Genomic DNA, 23860 nt, shown 5'->3' with positions numbered 1-23860 from the left:
GTTAGGGGGCGCGCCCCCCACCCTCGTGGAAAGGGTGTGGGCCCCCTAGTCTTCATATTTGGCGAGGATTTTTTATTATTTTTTCTAAGACCTCCTGTGGAGTTTCAGGTCATTCCGAGAATATTTGTTTTCTGCACATAAAACAACATCATGGTAATTCTGCTGAAAACAATGTCAGTCCGGATTAGTTCCATTCAAATCATACAAGTTAGAGTCCAAAACAAGGGCAAAAGTGTTTGGAAAAGTAGATACGACGGAGACGTATCAACTCCCCCAAGCTTAAACCCTTGCTTGTCCTCAAGCAATTCAGTTGACAAACTGAAAGAAAGAAAGAAAAACTTTTACAAACTCTGTTTGCTCTTGTTGTTGTAACTATGTCAAGCCAGCATTCAAGTTTCCAGCATAGATCATAACTAACCACGTTTGCAATAATTCTCAGGTATCACAATTACTCATATCAATAGCATAATCAACTAGCAAGTCATAATAATAAATCTTGGATGACAACACTTTCTCAGAACAATCATAATATGATATAACAAGATGGTATCTCGCTAGCCCTTTCTGAGACCGCAAAACATAAATGCAGAGCGCCTTTAAAGATCAAGGACTGACTAGACATTGTAATTCATGGTAAAAGAGATCCAATCATAGTCACACCCAATATAAATTAACAGTGTTGAATGCAAATGATGGCTGTGCTCTCCAGCTAGTGCTTTTTAATAAGAGGGTGATGACTCAACATAAAAGTAAATGGATAGGCCCTTCGTAGAGGGAAGCAAGGATTTGTAGAGGTGCCAGAGCTCGGTTTTGAAATAGAGATAAATTGTATTTTGAGCGGTATACTTTCATTGTCAACGTAACAACTAAGAGATGGTGATATCTTCCATGCTAAACACATTATAGGCGGTTCCCAAACAGAATGGTAAAGTTTATACTCCCCCTCCACCAACAGGCATCAATCCATGGCTTGCTCGAAACAACGAGTGCCTCCAACATACATCAGGTCCCAGGGGGAGTTTTGTTTGCAATTAATTTTGATTTAGTTTGCATAAAGCATGGGACTGGGCATCCCGGTGACCAGCCATTTTCTCGTGAGTGAGGAGCGGAGTCCACTCCTCTTGAGAATAACCCGCCTAACACGGAAGATAAGGACAGCCTTTGTTGATACATGAGCTATTGGAGCATACAAAACAGAATGTTTATTTGAAGGTTTAGAGTTTGGCACATACAAATTTACTTGGAACGGCAGGTAGATACCGCATATAGGAAGGTATAGTGGACTCATCTGGAATAACTTTGGGATTTAAGGGTTTGGATGCACAAGCAGTATTCCCGCTTAGTACAAGTGAAGGCTGGCAAAAGACTGGGAAGCGACCAACTAGAGAGCGACAACAGCCATGTACATGCATTAAAATTAATAAACATTGGATGCAAGCATGAGTAGGATATAATCCACCATGAACATAAATATCGTGAAGGCTATGTTGATTTTGTTTCAACTACATGCGTGAACATGTGCCAAGTCAAGTCACTTAAATCATTCAAAAGAGGATACCGCCCCATCATACCACATCATAATCATCTCAATAGCATGTTGGCATAACAGGTAAATCATTATAACTCATAGCTAATCAAGCATGGCACAAGCAACTATGATCTCTAATTGTCATTGCAAACATGTTTATTCATAATAAGCTGAATCAAGAACGACGGGCTCATCATATTTACAAAAACAAAAGAGGTCGAGTTCATACCAGCTTTTCTCATCTCGGTCAGTCCATCACATATCATCATAATTGCCTTTCACTTGCACGACCGAACGGTGTGAATAATAATAAGAGTGCACGTGCATTGGACTAAGCTGGAATATGCGAGCATTTAATAAACAGGAGAAGACAAGGCAATATGGGCTCTGGGTTAAATCAACAATAATGCATAAAAGAGCCACTTCAACAATTTAATTATGGTCTTCTCCTACTGACCCCCAAAGAAAAGGAAAGAAATAAAACTATTTACACGGGAAAGCTCCCAACAAGCAAAAGAAGAACGGGAAATATTTTTGGGTTTTCTTTTTAATTATTACTACTATAGCAGAAAAATAAATTACTACTAATTTTTTTTGGTTTTTCTTAAGGTTTAAGAAACACACAAGAAGAAAGCAGGAAAAAGAAAATAAACTAGCATGGATATTACAGTGAAAAAGTATGAGCACCGACATCTAGTAATGAGTGTGTGTGAACATAAATGTAATGTCGGTGAGAAATACGTACTCCCCCAAGCTTAGGCTTTTGGCCTAAGTTGGTCTATGGCCACGGTTGGCCTGGCGGATATCCATAATAATAGTTGTTGGGGTCGTACTATGATGAAGAAGAAGAAGGCTCCGATTGCCACTGGCTGGCAATCATCTCCGGATCCCACTGATAGTTAGACTATCGTGAAGGATCAAATTGTGGTTCCGGCTCTGGCTCCTCAGCTGGTGCAGGGTTCCGGTAGGCGTGAATAGCTGCCAACGGAACAAGGTACGTGCTGATCGCATTGGTCGTGGAGGAAAGCGGTGAGGCCTGCATTGTGAGCCAATTCATGAAAATCTTCATAGATACCGGCTGCTCTCAAGAAATCTTCAGAAGGCCATTCACACGCCCGAACCTCCGCGGTGCGTGGCAAATTATACTTAGGCTTAGGTGCCTTTTCCTTTGGGCTTTGGCTTGATGAGCCCCTCAATAATCTCCTCAACATTTTTCTGAAATAATCTGAAATTTTTAGTAACTTCAAAATAAAAGTAAACCAAACTCAATAAAACTGATAGCAACTATTCCTACAAGTGCCTAGAGCCTATATCAAGCATTAGAATTACTTGGAACCATATAAACTTGACATGCAAGCTCAAGAACATGGTTACCTATGCAGCACAAATTTGCAAAGAATAAAGCACTAGAACAAAAACTAATTGGACCAATGGAGGAGTCACATACCAAGGAACAATCTCCCCAAGCAGTTTTGAGAGAGGTGCTTTGGGCAAGGAGATCGAAAATCGCAGCAAAAGTGGCTGGAACTCGTGCTTGAGTGGATTTTTCGGGTTTGTGTGAGATAGAGGAAGAAGATGGGTGCTGGGATAAGTGGAGGAGGGCCACCATGGGCCCACGAGGTAGGGGGCTCGCCCTATAGGGGGGGCGCGCCTACCACCCTCGTGGCCAGGTGGCAGCTCCTCCCGCGGTAATTTTTGCACAGTAAATCCTCAAATATTCCCGAAAAAATCATATTAAATTGGCATGGCATTCTGAGGACTTTTATTTTCGGGATATTTTTATATTGCACGAATAATCAGATAACAGACAGAAAAATACTATTTTTACTTTATTTAATATAAATAACAGAAAATATAGAGAGGGTACAGAAGTTTGTGCTTCTGGTTTCATCCATCTCATGCTCATCAAAAAGAATCCACTAACAAGGTTGATCAAGTCTTGTTAACAAACTCATTCCGATAATCATGAAACCGGAGAAATTTCGAATAACACTAAGTTACCTCAACGGGGATATGCACATCCCCAATAATAAGAATATCATATTTCTTCTTGACAGTAGGAAGAGGAAATTCAAAACCTCGAAATATAATTGATGGAATTTTTCCAATAGAGTTGATACTATAAACTTGAGGTTGTTTCCTCGGAAAGTGTACCGCATGCTCATTACCATTAACATGAAAAGTGACATTGCCTTTGTTGCAATCAATAATAGCCCCTGCAGTATTAAGAAAAGGTCTTCCAAGAATAATGGACATACTATCATCCTCGGGAATATCAAGTATAACAAAGTCTGTTAAAATAGTAATGTTTGTAACCACAACAGGCACATCCTCACAGATACCGAAAGGTATAGCAGTTGATTTATCAGCCATTTGCAAAGATATTTCAGTAGGTGTCAGCTTATTCAAGTCAAGTCTACGATATAAAGAGAGAGGCATAACACTAACACCGGCTCCAATATCACATAAAGCAGTTTTAATATAATTTCTTTTAATGGAGCAAGGTATAGTAGGTACTCCGGGGTCTCCAAGTTTCTTTGGTATTCCACCCTTAAAAGTATAACTAGCAAGCATGGTGGAAATTTCAGCTTCCGGTATCTTTCTTTTATTAGTAATGATATCTTTCATATATTTAGCATAAGGATTTGTTTTGAGCACATCAGTTAATCTCATACGCAAAAGGATAGGCCTAATCATTCCAGCAAAGTGCTCAAAATCCTCATCATCCTTTTTCTTGGATGGTTTCGGAGGAAAAGGCATGGGTTTCTGAACCCAAGGTTCCCTTTCTTTACCATGTTTCCTAGCAACAAAGTCTCTTTTATCATAATGTTGATTCTTTGATTGTGGGTTATCAAGATCAACAGCGGGTTCAATTTCTACATCATTATCATTACTAGGTTGAGCATCATCATGAACATCATCATTAATATTTTTACTAGGTTCATGTTCATTACCAGATTGTGTTTCAGCATCAGACATAGATATATCATTTGGACTATCAGGTAGTTTAGCAATAGGTTCACTAGAAGTTTGCACAGTATCATTTTTCTTTTTCTTCTTTTTAGAAGAACTAGGAACATCAATATTATTTCTTTGAGAATCTTGCTCGATTCTCTTAGGGTGGCCTTCAGGATACAAAGGTTCCTGAGTCATTCTACCAGTTCTAGTAGCCACTTTAACAGCATAATCATTTTTCTTACTATTCATTTCATCAAGCACTTCCTTTTGAGCTTTAAGTACTTGTTCTACTTGAGTGGTAACCATAGAAGCATGTTTGCTAACAAGTTTAAGTTCACCTTTAATATCAGCCATATAATCACCCAAACGTCTAATCATATAAGCATTTTGTTTTAATTGTCTACCAAAATAAGCATTGAAGTCATCTTGCTTATACATAAAGTTATCAAACTCATCCAAGCATTGACTAGCACTTTTAGTAGGAGGGACTTCAGCTTTATCATATCTATAGAGAGAATTTACCTTTACTACCTGTGCCGGGATATCAGGATCAGGAGGTTCTTCAACAAATAAATAATTAAGATCATAAGTTTCTTCAACAGGCGGTGAATTAAGACCATGTATTTCTTCAATAGGAGGTAAATTCTTAACGTCTTCAGCTTTAATACCTTTTTCTTTCAAAGATTTCTTTGCCTCTTGCATATCTTCGGGACTGAGAAATAGAACACCTCTCTTCTTCGGAGTTGGTTTAGGAATAGGCTCAGTAATTGGAGCAGGAGATGGCTCAGGAGCTGGCTCAGGAGGTGCCCAATTATTTTCATTTGTCAACATATTATTCAATAGAATTTCAACTTCATCCGGTGTTCTTTCCCTGAAAAGAGAACCAGCACAACTATCCAGGTAATCTCTGGAAGCATCGGTTAGTCCATTATACAAGATATCAAGTATTTCAGGTTTCTTAAGAGTATGATCAGGCAAAGCATTAAGTAACTTGAGAAGCCTCCCCCAAGCTTGTGGGAGACTCTCTTCTTTAATTTGCACAAAATTGTATATTTCCCTCAAAGCAGCTTGTTTCTTATGAGCAAGGAAGTATTTAGCAGAGAAGTAATAAATCATATCCTGGGGACTACGCACACAACTAGGATCAAGAGAATTAAACCATATCTTAGCATCGTCCCTTAATGAGAACGAAAATATTTTGAGTAAATAGAGGTAACGTGATCTCTCATTATTAGTGAACAGGGCAGCTATATCATTTAACTTAGTAAGATGTGCCACAACAGTTTCAGATTCATAGCCATAAAACAGATCAGATTCAACCAAAGTAATTATATCAGGATCAACAGAGAATTCATAATCTTTATCAGGAACACATATAGGTGAAGTAGCAAAAGCAGGGTCATGTCTCATTCTATCTCTAAGTGATTCTTTGTTCCATTTAATTAATAACCTCTTAAGCTCATATCTATCTTTGCAAGCAGAAATAGCAGCAGAAGATTCCATATCAAAAAGATAACCTTCAGGAATAACAGGCATATTTTCATCATCACTATCATCATCGTATTCAGATTCAATAATTTCTTTTTCTCTAGCCCTAGCAATTTGTTCATCAAGAAATTCACTAAGGGGCACAGTAGTATCAGGCATAGAAGCAGTTTCATCATAAGTATCATGCATAGCAGAAGTGGCATCATCAATAACATGCGACATATCAGAACGAATAGCAGAAGCAGGTGTAGGTGTCACAAACTTACTCATAATAGAAGGTGAATCAAGTGCAGAGCTAGATGGCAATTCCTTACCTCCCCTCGTAGTTCAGGGATAGATCTTGGTTTTTGGATCTCTCAAGTTCTTCATAGTGTCCAGCAGATATAAATCCCAAGTGACTCAAAGAATAGAGCTATGCTCCCCGACAACGGCGCCAGAGATTTAGTCTTGATAACCCACAAGTATAGGGGATCGCAACAGCTTTCGAGGGTAGAGTATTCAACCCAAATTTATTGATTCGACACAAGGGGAGCCAAAGAATATTCTCAAGTATTAGCAGTTGAGTTGTCAATTCAACCACACCTGGAAACTTAGTATCTACAGCAAAGTGTTTAGTAGCAAAGTAATATGATAGTGGTGGTAGCGGAAACAAAAGTAAAGACAGCAAAAGTAATATTTTTGGTATTTTGTAGTGATTGTAACAGTAGCAGCGGGAAAGTAAATAAGCGTAAACCAGTATATGGAAAACTCGTAGGCACCGGATCAGTGATGGATAATTATGCCGGATGCGGTTCATCATGTAACAGTCATAACATAAGGTGACACAGAACTAGCTCCAATTCATCAATGTAATGTAGGCATGTATTCCGTATATAGTCATACGTGCTTATGGAAAAGAACTTGCATGACATCGTTTGTCGTACCCTCCCGTGGCAGCGGGGTCCTATTGGAAACTAAGGGATATTAAGGCCTCCTTTTAATAGAGAACTAGAACAAAGCATTAGCACATAGTGAATACATGAACTCCTCAAACTATGGTCATCACCGGGAGTGGTCCTGATTATTGTCACTTCGGGGTTGTCGGATCATAACACATAGTAGGTGACTATAGACTTGCAAGATAGGATCAAGAACTCACATATATTCAAGAAAACATAATAGGTTCAGATCTGAAATCATGGCACTCGGGCCCTAGTGACAAGCATTAAGCATAGCAAAGTCATAGCAACATCAATCTCAGAACATAATGGATACTAGGGATCAAACCCTAACAAAACTAACTCGATTACATGATAAATCTCATCCAACCCGTCACCGTCCAGCAAGCCTACGATGCAATTACTCACGCACGGCGGTGAGCATCATGAAATTGGTGATGGAGGATGGTTGATGATGACGACGGTGACGAATCCCCCTCTTCGGAGCCCTAAACGGACTCTAGATCAGCCCTCCCGAGAGGTTTTAGGGCTTGGCGGCGGCTCTGTATCGTAAAACGCGATGATTTCTTCTCTCTGATTTTTTTCTCTCCGAAAGCAAATATATAGAGTTGGAGTTGGCGTCGGAGGGTCAACAGGGGGCCCACGAGGTAGGGGGCGCGCCCCCCACCCTCGTGGAAAGGGTGTGGGCACCCTGGTCTTCATATTTGGCGAGGATTTTTTATTATTTTTTATAAGACCTCCCGTGGAGTTTCAGGTCATTCCGAGAATATTTGTTTTTTGCACATAAAACAACATCATGGTAATTCTGCTGAAAACAGCGTCAGTCCGGATTAGTTCCATTCAAATCATACAAGTTAGAGTCCAAAACAAGGGAAAATGTGTTTGGAAAAGTAGATACGATGGAGATGTATCACATGTTGACGGTGATGATGAAGTTACCGGCGCAGGGCTTCGCCTAAGCACTACAACGATATGACCGAGGTGTGTATTTGTGGAGGGGGGGCACCACACACGGCTAAAACAATTGTCAACTTGTGTGTCTATGGGGTGCCCCCTCCCCGTATATAAAGGAGGGGAGGAGGGGGCCGGCCGGCCCTCATGGTGCGCCCCAAGGGAGGATTCCTACTCCTACTAGGAGTAGGAGTGGGAATCCCCCCTTTCCTAGTCCTAATAGGAGGGGGAAGGACGGGGAAGAAGAGAAGAACGAAAGGGGCCGCCCCCTCCCAATTTGGATTGGGCTTGGGGGGGCGCCCCCACCTCTTGGCCGCCTCCTCTCTCTTCCACTAAAGCCCATATAGGCCCATTAAGCCCCCGGGGGGTTCCGGTAACCCCCGGTACTCCGGTATATGCCCGAACTCATCGAAAACCATTCCGGTGTCCAAACATAACCTTCCAATATATCAATCTTCATGTCTCGACCATTTCGAGACTCCTCGTCATGTCCATGATCATATCCGGGACTCCGAACTACCTTCAGTACATCAAAACACATAAACTCATAATACCGATCATCATCAAACGTTAAGCGTGCGGATCCTACGGGTTCAAGAACTATGTAGACATGACCGAGACTCGTCTCTGGTCAATAACCAATAGCGGAACCTGGATGCTCGTATTGGTTCCTACATATTCTACGAAGATCTTTATCGGTCAAACTGCATAACAACATATGTTGTTCCCTTTGTCATCGGTATGTTACTTGCCCGAGATTCGATCGTCGGTATCAACATACCTATTTCAATCTCATTACTAGCAAGTCTCTTTACTCGTTCTGTAATGCAACATCCCGTAACTAACTCATTAGTCACATTGCTTGCAAGGCTTATGGTGATGTGCATTACTGAGAGGGCCCAAAGGTACCTCTCCGACAATCGGAGTGACAAATCCTAATCTCGATCTATGCCAACTCAACAATCACCATAGGAGACACCTATAGAGCATCTTTATAATCACCCAGTTACGCGGTGACGTTTGATAGCACACTAAGTGTTCCTCCGGTATTCAGGAGTTGCATAATCTCATAGTCATAGGAACATGTATAAGTTATGGAGAAAGCAATAGCAATAAACTGAACGATCATAATGCTAAGCTAACGGATGGGTCAAGTCAATCACATCATTCTCTAATGATGTGATCCCGTTTATCAAATGACAACTCATGTCTATGGTTAGGAAACTTAACCATCTTTGATTAACGAGCTAGTCAAGTAGAGGCATACTAGTGACACTCTGTTTGTCCATGTATTCACACGTGTACTAAGTTTCCGGTTAATACAATTCTAGCATGAATAATAAACATTTATCATGATATAAGGAAATATAAATAACAACTTTATTATTGCCTCTAGGGCATATTTCCTTCAGTCTCCCACTTGCACTAGAGTCAATAATCTAGATTACATTGTAATGATTCTAACACCCATGGAGTCTTGGTTCTGATCATGTTTTGCTCATGAAAGAGGCTTAGTCAACGGGTCTGCAACATTCAGATCCGTATGTATCTTGCAAATCTCTATGTCTCCCTCCTTGATTTGATCGTGGATGGAATTGAAGCATCTCTTGATGTGCTTGGTTCTCTTGTGAAATCTGGATTCCTTTGCCAAGGCAATTGCGCGAGTATTGTCACAAAAGATTTTCATTGGACCCGATGCACTAGGTATGACACCTAGATCGGATATGAACTCCTTCATCCAGACTCCTTCATTTGTTGCTTCCCAAGAAGCTATGTATTGCACTTCATACTTATATCCCGTCATGACGCTTTGCTTACAACTGCACCAACTAACAGCTCCAACATTCAATAAAAATACGTATCTGGTTTGTGACTTAGAGTCATCCGGATCAGTGTCAAAGCTTACATCGACGTAACCGTTTACGACGAGCTCTTTGTCACCTCCATAAACGAGAAACATATCCTTAGTCCTTTTCAGGTATTTCAAGATATTATTGACCAATGTCCAGTGATCCACTCCTGGATTACTTTGGTACCTCCCTGCTAAACTAATAGCAAGGCACACATCAGGTCTGGTACACATCATTGCATACATGATAGAACCTATGGCGGTAGCATAGGGAATGACTTTCATTTTCTCTCTATCTTCTACAGTGGTCGGGGATTGAGTCTGACTCAACTTCACACCTTGTAACATAGGCAAGAACCCTTTATTTGCTTGATCCATTTTGAACTTCTTCAAAACTTTATCAAGGTATGTGCTTTGTGAAAGTACAATTAAGCGTCCTGATCTATCTCTATAGATCTTGATGCCCATTATATAAGCAGCTTCACCGAGGTCTTTCATTGAAAAATTCTTATTCAAGTATCCTTTTATGCTATTCAGAAATTTAGTATCATTTCCGATCAACAATACGTCATCCACATATAATATCAGAAATGCTACAGAGCTCCCACTCACTTTCTTGTAAATACAGACTTCTCCAAAAGTCTGTATAAAACCATATGCTTTGATCACACTATCAAAGTGTATATTCCAACTCTGAGATGCTTGCACCAGTCCATAAATGGATCGCTGGAGCTTACACGCTTTGTTAGCACCTTTTGGATCGACAAAACCTTCTGGTTGCATCATATACAATTCTTCTTTAAGATATCCATTAAGGAATGCAATTTTGACATCCATTTTCCAAATTCATAATCATAAAATGCGGCAATTGCTAACATGATTCGGACAGACTTAAACATCGCTACGGGTGAGAAGGTCTCATCGTAGTCAACTCCTTGAACTTGTCGAAAACCTTTCGCAACAAGTCGGGCTTTGTAGATAGTAACATTACCGTCAGCGTCAGTCTTCTTCTTGAAGATCCATTTATTCTCTATGGCTTGCCGATCATCCGGCAAGTCAACCAAAGTCCACACTTTGTTCTCATACATGGATCCCATCTCAGATTTCATGGCCTCAAGCCATTTCACGGAATCTGCGCTCATCGTCGCTTCCTCATAGTTCGTAGGTTCGTCATGGTCAAGTAACATGACCTCCATAACAGGATTACCGTACCACTCTGGTGCGGATCTTACTCTGGTTGACCTACGAGGTTCGGTAGTAACTTGATCAGAAGTTTCATGATCATCATCATTAGCTTCCTCACTAATTGGTGTAGGAATCACTGGAACTGATTTCTGTGATGAACTACTTTCTAATAAGGGAGCATGTACAATTACCTCATCGAGTTCTACTTTCCTCCCACTCACTTCTTTCGAGAGAAACTCCTTCTCTACAAATGATCCATTCTTAGCAACGAATATCTTGCCTTCAGATCTGTGATAGAAGTTGTACCCAACAGTCTCCTTTGGGTATCCTATGAAGACACATTTCTCCGATTTGGGTTTGAGCTTATCAGGTTGAAGCTTTTTCACATAAGCATCGCAGCCCCAAACTTTAAGAAACGACAACTTGGCTTTCTTGCCAAACCACAGTTCATATGGTGTCGTCTCAACGGATTTCGACGGTGCCCTATTTAATGTGAATGCAGTTACGACGTTCATAGATCGCACCATATATATCTCATAGATCGCACCATAGATATATATCTCATAGATCGCACCCCAAAACGATAGCGGTAAATCAGTAAGAGACATCATAGATCGCACCATATATATCTAATAAAGTGCGGTTACGACGTTCGGACACACCATTATGCTGTGGTGTTCCAGGTGGTGTGGGTTGCGATACTATTCCGCATTGTTTCAAATGAAGACCAAACTCGTAACTCAAATATTCTCCTCCATGATCAGATCATAGAAATTTGATTTTCTTGTTACGATGATTTTCCACTTCACTCTGAAATTCTTTGAACTTTTCAAATGTCTCAGACTTATGTTTCATCAAGTAGATATACACATATCTGCTCAAATCATCTGTGAAGGTTAGAAAATAACGATACCCGCCACGAGCATGAACACTCATTAGACCGCATACATCAGTATGTATTATTTCCAGTAAGTCTATTGCTCGTTCCATTGTTCCGGAGAACGAAGTCTTAGTCATCTTGCCCATGAGGCATGGTTCGCAAGCATCAAGTGATTCCAAAAGTCCATCAGCATGGAGTTTCTTCATGCATTTTACACCAATATGACCTAAATAGCAGTGCCACAAATAAGTTGCACTATCATTATTAAACTTATATCTTTTGGCTTCAATATTATGAATATGTGTATCACTACTATCAAGATTTAGTAAAAACAGACCACTCATCAAGGGTGCATGACCATAGAAGATATTACTCATATAAATAGAACAACCATTATTCTTTGATTTAAATGAATAACCGTCTCGCATCAAACAAGATCTAGATATAATGTTCATGCTTAATGCTGGCTCCAAATAACAATTATTCAGGTCTAAAACTAATCCCGAAGGTAGATGTAGAGATAGTGTGCCGACGGCGATCACATCAACTTTGGAACCATTTCCCACGCGCATCGTCACCTCGTCCTAGCCAGTCTTCGCTTATTCCATAGCCCCTGTTTCAAGTTGCAAATATTAGCAACAGAACTACTATCAAATATCCAGGCGCTACTACGAGCATTAGTAAGGTACACATCAATAACATGTATATCAAATATACCTTTCACTTTGTCATCCTTCTTATCCGCCAAATACTTGGGGCAGTTCCGCTTCCAGTGACCAGTCCCTTTGCAGTAGAAGCACTCTGTCTCAGGCTTAGGTCCAGACTTGGGCTTCCTCACTTGATAAGCAACTTGCTTGCTGTTCTTCTTGAAGTTCCCCTTCTTCCCTTTGCCCTTCTTCTTGAAACTGGTGGTCTTGTTGACCATCAACACTTGATGCTCCTTCTTGATTTCTACCGCCGCAATCTTTAGCATCGCGAAGAGCTCGGGAATTGCATTATCCATCCCTTGCATATTATATTTCATCATGAATCTTTTGTAGCTTGGTGGCAGTGGTTGAAGAACTCTGTCAATGACACTATCAACCGGAAGATTAACTCCTGGCTGAGTCAAGTGATTGTGGTACCCATACATTCTGAGTATGTGTTCACTGATAGAACTATTCTCCTCCATTTTACAGCTGTAGAACTTACTGGAGACTTCTCTCTCAATCCGAGCATTTGATTGAAATATTAACTTCAACTCCTGGAACATCTCATATGCTCCATGACGTTCAAAACGTCGTTGAAGTCTCGGTTCTAAGCCGTAAAGCATGGCACGCTGAACTATCGAGTAGTCATCAACTTTGCTCTGCCAATTGCTCCTGCAGCGGGTTTGGCACCTAGCAGTGCTTCCAGGACGTAATTCTTCTGTGCAGCAATGAGGATAATCCTCAAGTTACGGACCCAGTCTGTGTAGTTGCTACCATTATCTTTCAACTTAGCTTTCTCTAGGAACGCATTAAAATTCAACGGAACAAGAACGAGGGACATTTATCTACAACAACATAGACATGCAAAATACTATCAGGTACTAAGTTCATGATAAATTAAATTTCAATTAATCATATTACTTAAGAACTCCCACTTAGATAGACATCCCTCTAATCATCTAAGTGATCACATGATCCACGTCAACTAAACCATGTCCGATCATCACGTGAGATGGAGTAGTTTTCAATGGTGAACATCACTATGTTGATCATATCTACTATATGATTCACGCTTGACCTTTCGTCTCAGTGTTCCGAGGCCATATCTGCATATTCTAGGCTCGTCAAGTTTAACCTGAGTATTCTGCTTGTGCAAAACTGGCTTGCACCCGTTATATGTGAATGTAGAGCTTATCACACCCGATCATCACGTGGTGTCTCGGCACGACGAACTATAGCAACGGTGCATACTCAGGGAGAACACTTATACCCTGAAATTTAGTGAGAGATCATCTTATAATGCTATCACCGTACTAAGCAAAATAAGATGCATAAAGGATAAACATCACATGCAATCAATATAAGTGATATGATATGGCCATCATCAGCTTGTGCCTTTGATCTCCATCTCTAAAGCACCGTCATGATCACCATCGTCACCGGCTTGACACCTTGATCTCCATCGTAGTATCGTTGCCGTCTCGCCAACTATTGCTTCTACGACTATCGCTACCGCTTAGTGATAAAGTAAAGCAATTACATGGCGATTACATTTCATACAATAAACCGACAACCATATGGCTCCTGCCAGTTGCCGATAACTGTGTTACAAAACATGATCATCTCATACAACAATTTATATAATCACGTCTTGACCATATCACATCACAACATGCCCTGCAAAAACAAGTTAGACGTCCTCTACTTTGTTGTTGCCAGTTTTATGTGGCTGCTACGGGCTTAGCAAGAACCGTTCTTACCTACGCATCAAAAACCACAATGCGATATACTGATTGCTTTTTGATCTTCAGAAAGAACCCTGTTCATTGAATCCGATTCAACTAAAGTTGGAGGAACTGACACCTGCCAGCCACCTGTGTGCAAAGCACGTCGGTAGAACCAGTCTCATGAACGCGGTCATGTAATGTCAGTCCGGGCCGCTTCATCCAACAATATCGCCGAATCAAGAAACAACTAGTGACAGCAAGCAATATGTATATATCCACGCCCACAACTCCTTTGTGTTCTACTCGTGCATATAACATCTACGCATAGACCTGGCTCGGATGCTACTGTTGGGGAACGCGGTATTTTCACAATTTTCCTACGATCATGCAAGATCTATCTAGGGATGCATAGCAATAAAAGGGGAGAGTATGTCTACGTACCCTCGTAGACCCAAAGCGGAAGCGTTAAGAAACGTGGTTGATATAGTCGAACGCCTCCGTGATCCAACCGATCAAGTACCGAACGCATGACACCTCCGTGATCTGCACACTTTCAGCTCGGTGACGTCCCTCGTACTCTTAATCCAGTTGAGGCCGAGGGAGAGTTTCGTCAGCACGACGACGTGTTGACGGTGATGATGAAGTTACCAGCGCAGGGCTTCGCCTAAGCACTACGACGATATGACCGAGGTGTGTGTCTGTGGAGGGGGCACCGCACACAGCTAAAACAATTGTCAACTTGTGTGTCTATAGGGTGCCCCCTCCCCCGTATATAAAGGAGGGGAGGAGGGGGTCGGCCGGCCCTCATGGTGCGCCCCAAGGGGGGATTCCTACTCCTACTAGGAGTAGGTTTCCCCTCTTTCCTAGTCCTAATAGGAGGGGGAAGGAAGGGGAAGAAGAGAAGAAGGAAAGGGGGGCCGGCCCCCTCCCAATTCGGATTGGGCTTGGGGGGAACCCCCACCTCTTGGTTGCCTCCTCTCTCTTCCACTAAAGCCCATATAGGCCCATTAAGCCCCCGGAGGGTTCCGGTAACCCCTCGGTACTCCGGTATATGCCCTAACTAATCCAAAACCATTCCGGTGTCCACACATAACCTTCCAATATATCAATCTTCATGTCTCGACCATTTCGAGACTCCTCGTCATGTCCATGATCACATCCGGGACTCCGAACTACCTTCGGTACATCAAAATACATAAACTCATAATACCGATCGTCATCGAACGTTAAGCGTGCGGACCCTGCGGGTTCGAGAACTATGTAGACATGACCGAGACTCGTCTCTGGTCAATAACCAATAGCGGAGCCTGGATGCTCATATTGGTTCCTACATATTCTACGAAGATCTTTATCGGTCAAACCGCATAACAACATACATTGTTCCCTTTGTCATCGGCACGTTACTTGCCCGAGATTCGATTGTCGGTATCATCATACCTAGTTCAATCTCATTACTGGCAAGTCTCTTTACTCGTTCCGTAATGCAACATCCCGTAACTAACTCATTAGTCACATTGCTTGCAAGGCTTATAGTGATGTGCATTACTTAGAGGGCCCAGAGATACCTCTCCGACAATCGGAGTCACAAATCCTAATCTCGATCTATGCCAACTCAACAAACATCATAGGAGACACCTATAGAGCATCTTTATAATCACCCAGTTACATTGTGACGTTTGATAGCACACTAAGTGTTCCTCCGATATTCGGGAGTTGCATAATCTCATAGTCATAGGAACATGTATAAGTTATGAAGAAAGCAATAGCAATAAACTAAAGGAGCATAATGCTAAGCTAATGGATGGGTCAAGTCATGTCTATGGTCAGGAAACTTAACCATCTTTGATTAACGAGCTAGTCAAGTACAGGCATACTAGTGACACTCTGTTTATTTATGTATTCACACATGTACTAAGTTTCCGGTTAATACAATTCTAGTATGAATAATAAACATTTATCATGATATAAGAAAATATAAATAACAACTTTATTATTGCCTCTAAGGCATATTTCCTTCACTAATTGCTGCTCTTTCTGTTGTTCGTTTGATTTGCTCGCAGTCTCAACAGTGCCCATTCTTTGAATGACAGGACACCTACCCCGCTGTGATGGATTTTGTCCGTGACCGCCGCCCGCTTGCTCCCCTGTCACCTGCTTTTGTAGGATATCAACAGTAGCCGGCAGAATTTTCAGCAAGATGCGGATGGCCCCATCAGCGCTCCTACTCATCCCCCTGAGAGCATCTCTAGCCGTCTCCCCAAGAAGCCCCCCAAGCCAATTTTTGGGTGCCGGCGAGTAAAAAACGACCCACTCGGGCACCCAGAGACGCGATTTTCACCGGTTTTGACGATATTTACGGCCGGCGCTCTCATCCCAGACCCAGCCCCCCGGGGGCAGCTGGGGACGTCGGCAGTTGCTTTTTCAACGCATAGGCCCACTGCCAGCCCCTCTCTCTCCCCTTTCTCTCCTCTCTCCTCTCCTTTCTCTCTTTTCTCTCTCCTTTCACCGCAGCGCGCATGGCCGGGGCGGGGCTCCGCTCGCGCCGCCTCCCCCTTAGCTCCGGCGGCCCGAAGCCTGCTAGGTCTGGCCGCCTCGCCCATGACTCGCGCCGGCCCCACGCGCCGGTGCGCCCCCGGCCGGCTCTGCCTGCCGGGGCGGAGCTCGCCAGCGCCCGCCTGCGTGGCCGGGGGGGAGCTGCTCCTCGGGCGGCTGCGGACTGGATTCAGTGCCCGCGCCACGAGCTACACACCGGCGGGCGAGCACGGGCCGGCCAGCGATGAGGCGGGGCGGGGCGAGCGCGGCGGGGCGGGGCGCGCGCTGCGGCCAGGGGCGAGGCGGGGCGCGCACGGCGTCCAGGGCGGGGCGGCGAGGAGCTCAGAGTCCACGACGGCCACACCCACTCACTCCCCCGCTACTCGCGCGCGCCTGAGCCTCCTCGTCGTGCGCCTCGAACAGGACCGTGCCGTGCACTCTGCAACGTCTTCTCCGGCGAGTCCGTCGACCGCAGCGCCCACCGGTGCCAGTGATGCGAACCAGAGCAGCCCGGTGTCGTTGGCCATCTCGGGGCGTTGTACTTCTAGCACACCACAGGCTCCGCGATGCCATGCCGGCGCTCGCTCTCCGGGTGCACGGGCCGCAACGTCCTTGCAGGGAGCGGGGCACGGGGCGACTCCTTCGTCGGCATGACCGGCGGCTCGACGTCAGCCTTCGGCTGCTGGATGACTCCTCGAGCTCCTCCACTGACTGGAGGTCGTCAACGCCGCCGCGGTCAAGATGCCACGACGCCGTCTACAATCTGCTCGATGAAATGTCGCTGTCTCCATGAAGCTTAACACTGCTCGTGGGGGGTGCAACGAGTGGAAAATGTTACCCTCCCAGGCCAAACTTATCGCCGGCAGCCCCCCAAGAGACGAAAAAAATGCCTTCTGGGGGGGCCAACGGGCTGGAGATGCTCTGAGTATGCATACCAGCAGGCCCCAACGAGATCCACTTCCAACTGAGAACTGTCAAGGATCGTTCTCAAGGCCACGAATCGGATGGGTTTTCCTATGTTGTTGGGCATGTGTGTCCTCATCGTGGGGCTAGTTTATGTCTACTGATTTGTCGGGTATCTTCTGAAAAACTTCTGGATCATGGTCCAATTACGAGGTTGCAAGAGGACCACCGGTCCAACACCAGAACGCAACGCCATCCCCTCGCTTCGTGTGAGTCTATCCCAACCACCGAGGTGATATACATACGCCATATTATACGTGCACCGTGCTTTTCTCCTGACATACGCCAATTTCCATGGCTCACGGGCGCGGCATTCATTGTGCTGCCCAACTACCGATTCAGTCCATCTAACAGACCAGATAATATGATCATATGTAGGTACTCCTTCTTTTTCGGTTTATAGGGTTTATCTCAAAATTTTAGTTTTTCTATTTTATAAGGCTCAATTTGGTTGATTCCCATCACATGTTCAGATTCCAAGGTGCATTAAATCATTGCATGCAAGTATTAAGAGAAAATCAACCAATGCATGTAATCTATGCATGCATGCATTGCAATTAATGCATTGGTAAACATACTTTTTTAAGAAAAACAAGAGCATTAATTGGGTGCTTTTACAAACTATAAAAAGTATTCCACCACTCACCATCTACCTTGGTTGGTGAGATTTTTGAATTGAGCCTTATAAATCGGAAAGGAGGGAGTATGACCCATATCGCCGCTTCCGCTAGGGGGGTGTTAAAACTATTGTGTTCTTAATCTTCCCTCAACCTCACGGCTCCTTCGACTGTACAGGGAGATATAATCATGGATCCAAAGTCTATTCCATGAAGACGCTATGTGTATTATGTGCTCTAGAGAAAAGAGTCATGTAACACAATTCAGCAATTCTTGATCATTCTAATCCTACATCGGTTAATAACATTAGTTATGCACAATGTAGGTCTCTGTCCATTCGGCGGCTGAACTTAGGTAAAACCAATGTGTCACCTTCATCGCTAACTAATTCCCATTCGGGTATCACCTCTCTATCTAATTTCAGACATGACTACATATTGATCATGAGATCGCTGCTGGATTAATCGTCGACATTTGATACCAACCATGGGGCCCAACAGAACAAGTCCATGAAGATAACTACAACTTTGCTCGACATTGTCCACAATCATCTTTATGGAGATGTTGGGCAGCTTGCTGGGAAACTCACCACCTTGGATTCGGTAAATATGACTAACTCTGAATGCCCTAATGATCTTTCTATGCCTTAGATGACCTTTTATATGGGATAGTCTTCGTAGCAAAGAAGGCCAGAACCAAGTAACAAGAAGAAACGATTGGGGCAATCTGCATCGGATAGGGCGGTGGCATATAGAAATAAGTCATCATCCCCGAAGGAGAATTTGGAGTAGTTGGAGAAGGAGGTCCGAGTAGAGAAAGAGCATCGGGAAGCCGTCGTGACCCAAGTATCTCAGAATTTGTTTGTGCATGACAAAGCACAGGAAGAGCATATCCCCACCTCTTGGAGGGGGGGGTAGGGGGGTCAAGGAGCTTGGCCCTTCACCCAGTAGTTGAAAGCAAAGGTGAAGGTTGTGTGTACCAATGATCGTCACACCCCCACAATATGCAAGACAACTCTGTGAGTCCCTGACTCCTCGAGCTGGCCGCATTCGGGAGACCAGAGCTCTTATTACCTAAGGGGCAAGTTGAACAGCCAAAAAAGGCGACGACCATTCTCATCATCACACAGATCCGGAGGAAGCTCATGCAACTTCAACTCATGCCGACAAAGTTGCTCCTTGGGGCGACGAATTTAGGTTTGTCTAGCACCGCCAGAAGAACTTTGAGCCGCTCCCTGGGCGAGGGGCACCGGAGTCCGCTCCATTGAGCGTTCCGACAGGGCGACGGCTCCCAAAGAGTCCCTACACATATGTCACAACCATAGAGGCCGTTGGCGAGGAAATGAGCACATCATGGAGAAATACCTAGTAGCCACCCTCAAGGGGACCGTCGGAAGGTTGTGGACTCACCTCCCTCTGTCCATCCTCTTGAACTAGCATGTCTCAAGTTGATCTCAAACTTCCAAGGGGTCCGCACCGTGGACGAACTGATGAGCATCCAGCAAGGGAGCGGCGAACCGTTTCAATACTTCACCATGTGTCGCAACACCATCCCAAGCAAGGATCACAGACTACTTGGTTATCCGAGCTTTTAGAGGGGGTTTAGCCTCCAGTATGTGTGCCACTCACCTAGCCGCACTGCCGCACTGGTGAAGGCCTCCTGAAGTGGGCATGGAAAGTTACGGACGCGGAAGAAGCCGTCGCCCGTCAAGCTCGTCCTAAACAAGCACTCGAGTTCCTCCTTAGTGACCATGTTATTAAGATAGATTAACGGAAGCTAACATCGAGGGGATGTAGCTCAGATGGTAGAGCGCTCGCTTAGCATGCGAGAGGTATGGGGATCGATACCCCACTTCTCCACTTAATTTTTTTCGCACATCTGAAAAATACTGTGAAATCCAAATTCCCCATCAGTGAATGCAGTTACTGGAATGTTGGACGTCCCCAAACGAATGATTTTTTTACATCTGAAAAATACTGTGAAATCCAAATTCTCCATCAGTAAATGCAGTTACTGGAATGTTGGACGTCCCCAAACGAATGGTTTTTTTAGATCTGAAAATACTGTCAAACCCAAAATCTCCTCAAGTGAATGCAGTTCCCACAGTACAAGAAATAATCAGACCGGAGCGATCCTATGCTTCAGCAAATATCACCATATATCTGGTAAAGCAACGTCTAGTTCTCAACCAAATGAACTATGGCAAAATCAGACCAGAGAAGGGCTCCCCTCACAAGCAAGCAAAGTGGAGCGAACTATGGTAACACCACAGGGCACTGCAACATGCCATTTACTGTACCAAGAGATCGAACTGGCGTGAGAAAAAGCTAAACATCACCAGCATCCAACTGAGTTACCCAACCAAATGCTTTCCATTTCTTCAGGAGCTTTGGCTCGGTTTTTGTCTCCAATGCTGAGAGCCTGGAAGAAACACAACAGAACAGAAAAAGAGGCGAGAGCAATCGACACAACCAAAGCCCTAAACGAGCTCAAACGAGAGCTATACATCTCATAGTTGTTTGTGTGTGAAGACATCCAGGTAAGAAATATCAAGTGCAAGGACAACAACACATGAGCTTCTACACAAGACTTTCTCAGCGCTGTCCATTAGCTGCATAAAACAGCGCCACGAGGAGACAATGTTCTTTATGTTAGGTCGACGGAAACCATGTTTGCAACTCAGTGCAAAGCTAATCTGGACCAGTTCTGCAATTTGACAACAAGCATTGGGGAAGAGTTCATGTTATTTTTAGGGGAACATGTTCCTCCTCGGCATCAGGGCCTGCAGATTGAAAAGGCAAATGTTATGTCCCGCCATGGTGCATCAATAAATTTACAGTTGTCAAAAAATAAATAAAAATACAGTATGTAGAACTGCTCGACAAAAACTAAACAGCGCACTGTTTGTGCTCCTGGTTCTTTTGTTGTGAGCAATGTGCATTGATGTGTGCTGTCATGCCTTGAGGTTGTCAGCCAAATATGATCCAACTGTTCAAGAAGGAAGGCAAATGCTCATGGGTACGGTACCACCAAGTGAAGAGCACACATGGCCTTACATGCAAATTATGGCATGCCTTGGGATCAGCTCAATTTCAACACAGAGAGTCCAACAATATCCACAACTGATGCCAAGAATCAATATGTAAATCCTGTGATCCTACCCATTTGTTTTGTCCATCATCAGACTAAACAAAGACATGCAAACTTGGACACAATATAATGGGATACCTGATGAACACCGAATCGGCCCGAAAATATAGGTTCAAAAAGCCATTTTGCATATTAGTACATAACCTACGCGTTGCATACAGTGAAGCACCTCTTCTAGCATTTCGAGCTACTACTGTTTTATGATGGAAAATGAAACCTCGGAGGACTATGATGTCCAACCAGCATGAAATTCCAGCCAAATAATAACATGGACAAAGAAAACTCTACACAGTTCCAGTTCCAGTTCCAGTACACATCCACCTGCCCTGAACTCCTAAAATGAACACATCACCTCCAATACTCAAACCCCTTTTGATGCCTACTACACAGCACCTCCAAATGTGGAGTGCAATGCCACAATCTCTGTAAATACACTATCCAGTACACAGATAAATGCAGGTTTAACATGCTTCAGAATCAATGTGAACAAAGGATTGGCTGATTAACGATCTACCCCTACAAGCTAAAACATGCCTTCAGGTTCAGACTAGCATCAGCCCCCACAAATGTAGTGATAAATCTGAAGGTTCTTTTTTTTCTGAGAAAAATGACAAATCTGTAGTAGCTACGGCAGGGAGAATCGGTATATCACTGCGGCAGTATCGCGGGAAAGCAGCGAGGAGCATACCTGACGGCTTGGGCGCCGGGACGGCGAGGTCCTCCTCGCCGTAGATGTGGCGGAGGCGGGCGGCGGTGATGGGCGGGGAGGGCATGGCGGCGAGCTTGACCAGCTCCTCCCTCCAGGCCCACATGGTGGAGGACATGGCGGAGTTGGCGGCGCGGAGGGAGGACTTGCGGGCCTCCAGCTCGTCGATCTCGCCCTGCTGCTCCGACGACCGGAACGCCAGCGCCACGAACGAGCCCAGCAGCAGCGCGCTCGTCACCTTCTCCGGGTTCGCCGATAGCTTCGCGCCGATCCCCCGCAGCGCCGCCGCCGCCATCGCTCGATCCCTCGCTCGCTGGCTCTCGTCTGCGCCGCCCAGTAGCAGACTCCGCCGCAGCACGAATGGCACGATTGGTTGGACCGGCCGCCGCGACCCTAAGCCCGGCCCTTTTTTCCTTGCTGGGCCGTAGACTGGTAGTCGGTGTGCGTTGCGTTAAATTCGTACCTAAAAAAAACACTTTGTCTAAAAAATGCCCTAAAAAACTGTCTCAAAAAAATATCTTTGCCTAAGAAAACATTTCCTTCTTTTTCTTTGGAAAAGAGCAACCGTATCTCTTATAAAAGTTCATCAGACAAGCATCCCAAACATAATAAAAAAATACATCGAGATATTTATGGACCACAAAACGACCAATACTACCGGTAGGGCGAGCTGCCAATTGGCCGATGTCGCAGCTCACCTATCGGAGCCAGACCGACCTTGTCGATAATAGTCGGGAAGTCTTCATGCGCGTGCCCTTTAGGATCAGTGCCCTGGAGCCGCAATCAACATCGTTAAACCCTTGAATCGACCTAAAGTGTGTGATACCATCACTCGTTGTCACCCACGCATGACGAGGAACCCTAACCTCGCGCCCCAAAGAAACGAGAGGAATGTATGCCGAAGCTCTGTCGATTTCGGCCAGATGGACGAACTAAATGAGGATCGAAGCCGGGAAGACCAACTCAACAAAGGAGTGTGGCCGTCCACCCGAACGTCGCCCTGCGAGAACTAAAAACCCTAACCTAAACTACTAGCCAAAGCAGAGGCACCAGGGTTCTTCACCCCACCATCGGCCACTGGAACGATGGGCAGAAGGAGGCACATCCACGGGCTCACTGGTGGTGCTTGGAGGGGAATTATAAACTCTAGCCATCGGTAGGGAAAAGGGTTGGTAATTGATCAGAAACACACAAAAAAAACATATCAACCATTGAAGCGGTAGACAGAAGGGAGACGAATCCACGGATTCGCTGGTGGTGCTTGGAGGGGAGTTGTAAACACTAGACATAGATGGAGAAAAGGGCCAGTAATGGACCAGAGACACGAAAAAGAAAACATATCTCTTTTAATTATTTTTTGGGGGTAAAGAACACATGTCCATGTCAAAAAATATCATTTATTAAGAAAAATGTCTATGTCTTACATTGGCATGTAAATTGTCATGGAAAATTATATTTTAGTATGTCACATGTGTTAAAAGCTAAATTTGGTCCTACTGACTTTGGCGCCCTCAGCACAAGCACACAAGGACTGGACTGAAAAAGTTTGCACCATCTCGTTCTGCGACACATACCAGGGACCAGAACATAACAAAATCAGGATGCCTACTGAGCAGCAACAGGGGCCAAGGACCAAAATTTAATATTGAAGAATTGACAGGGGCCGCGAGAACGTGTACCCCCTCTACCACACCAAAT

At 44.1% G+C, this 23860-nt stretch overlaps 1 protein-coding gene and 1 non-coding gene across 2 annotated transcripts; one reads left to right on the top strand and one right to left on the bottom strand.

Moving 5' to 3' along the window:
• Positions 1-20092: 20092 nt before the first annotated feature.
• On the top strand, positions 20093-20165 carry TRNAA-AGC (transfer RNA alanine (anticodon AGC)). Its single transcript has one exon. It is a non-coding gene; the product is annotated as a tRNA-Ala (tRNA).
• Positions 20166-20767: 602 nt separating this feature from the next.
• Positions 20768-22557, bottom strand: LOC123152492 (uncharacterized). Its single transcript, XM_044572019.1, has 2 exons — positions 22145-22557; positions 20768-21088 (listed from the first exon to the last, which is right to left on the bottom strand). The coding sequence occupies exons 1-2, from the start codon at positions 22455-22457 to the stop codon at positions 21045-21047; spliced, it is 357 nt and encodes a 118-aa protein (XP_044427954.1). The 5' UTR covers positions 22458-22557; the 3' UTR covers positions 20768-21044.
• Positions 22558-23860: the final 1303 nt, after the last annotated feature.

This window comes from Triticum aestivum, chromosome 7A, assembly GCF_018294505.1.
Source record: "Triticum aestivum cultivar Chinese Spring chromosome 7A, IWGSC CS RefSeq v2.1, whole genome shotgun sequence".
Taxonomy (NCBI): Eukaryota; Viridiplantae; Streptophyta; class Magnoliopsida; order Poales; family Poaceae; genus Triticum; species Triticum aestivum.
This window is presented reverse-complemented; position numbering and strand designations above follow the sequence as displayed.

Bases quoted from the DNA above. Each gene is read 5' to 3' on its own strand.
- LOC123152492 (XM_044572019.1), bottom strand. From the start codon at position 22,457: ATGGCGGCGGCGGCGCTGCGGGGGATCGGCGCGAAGCTATCGGCGAAC. The intron at 21,089-22,144 runs GTATGCTCCTCG...TTCAATCTGCAG, and splicing joins CCCGGCGCCCAAGCCGTCAG to GCCCTGATGCCGAGGAGGAA.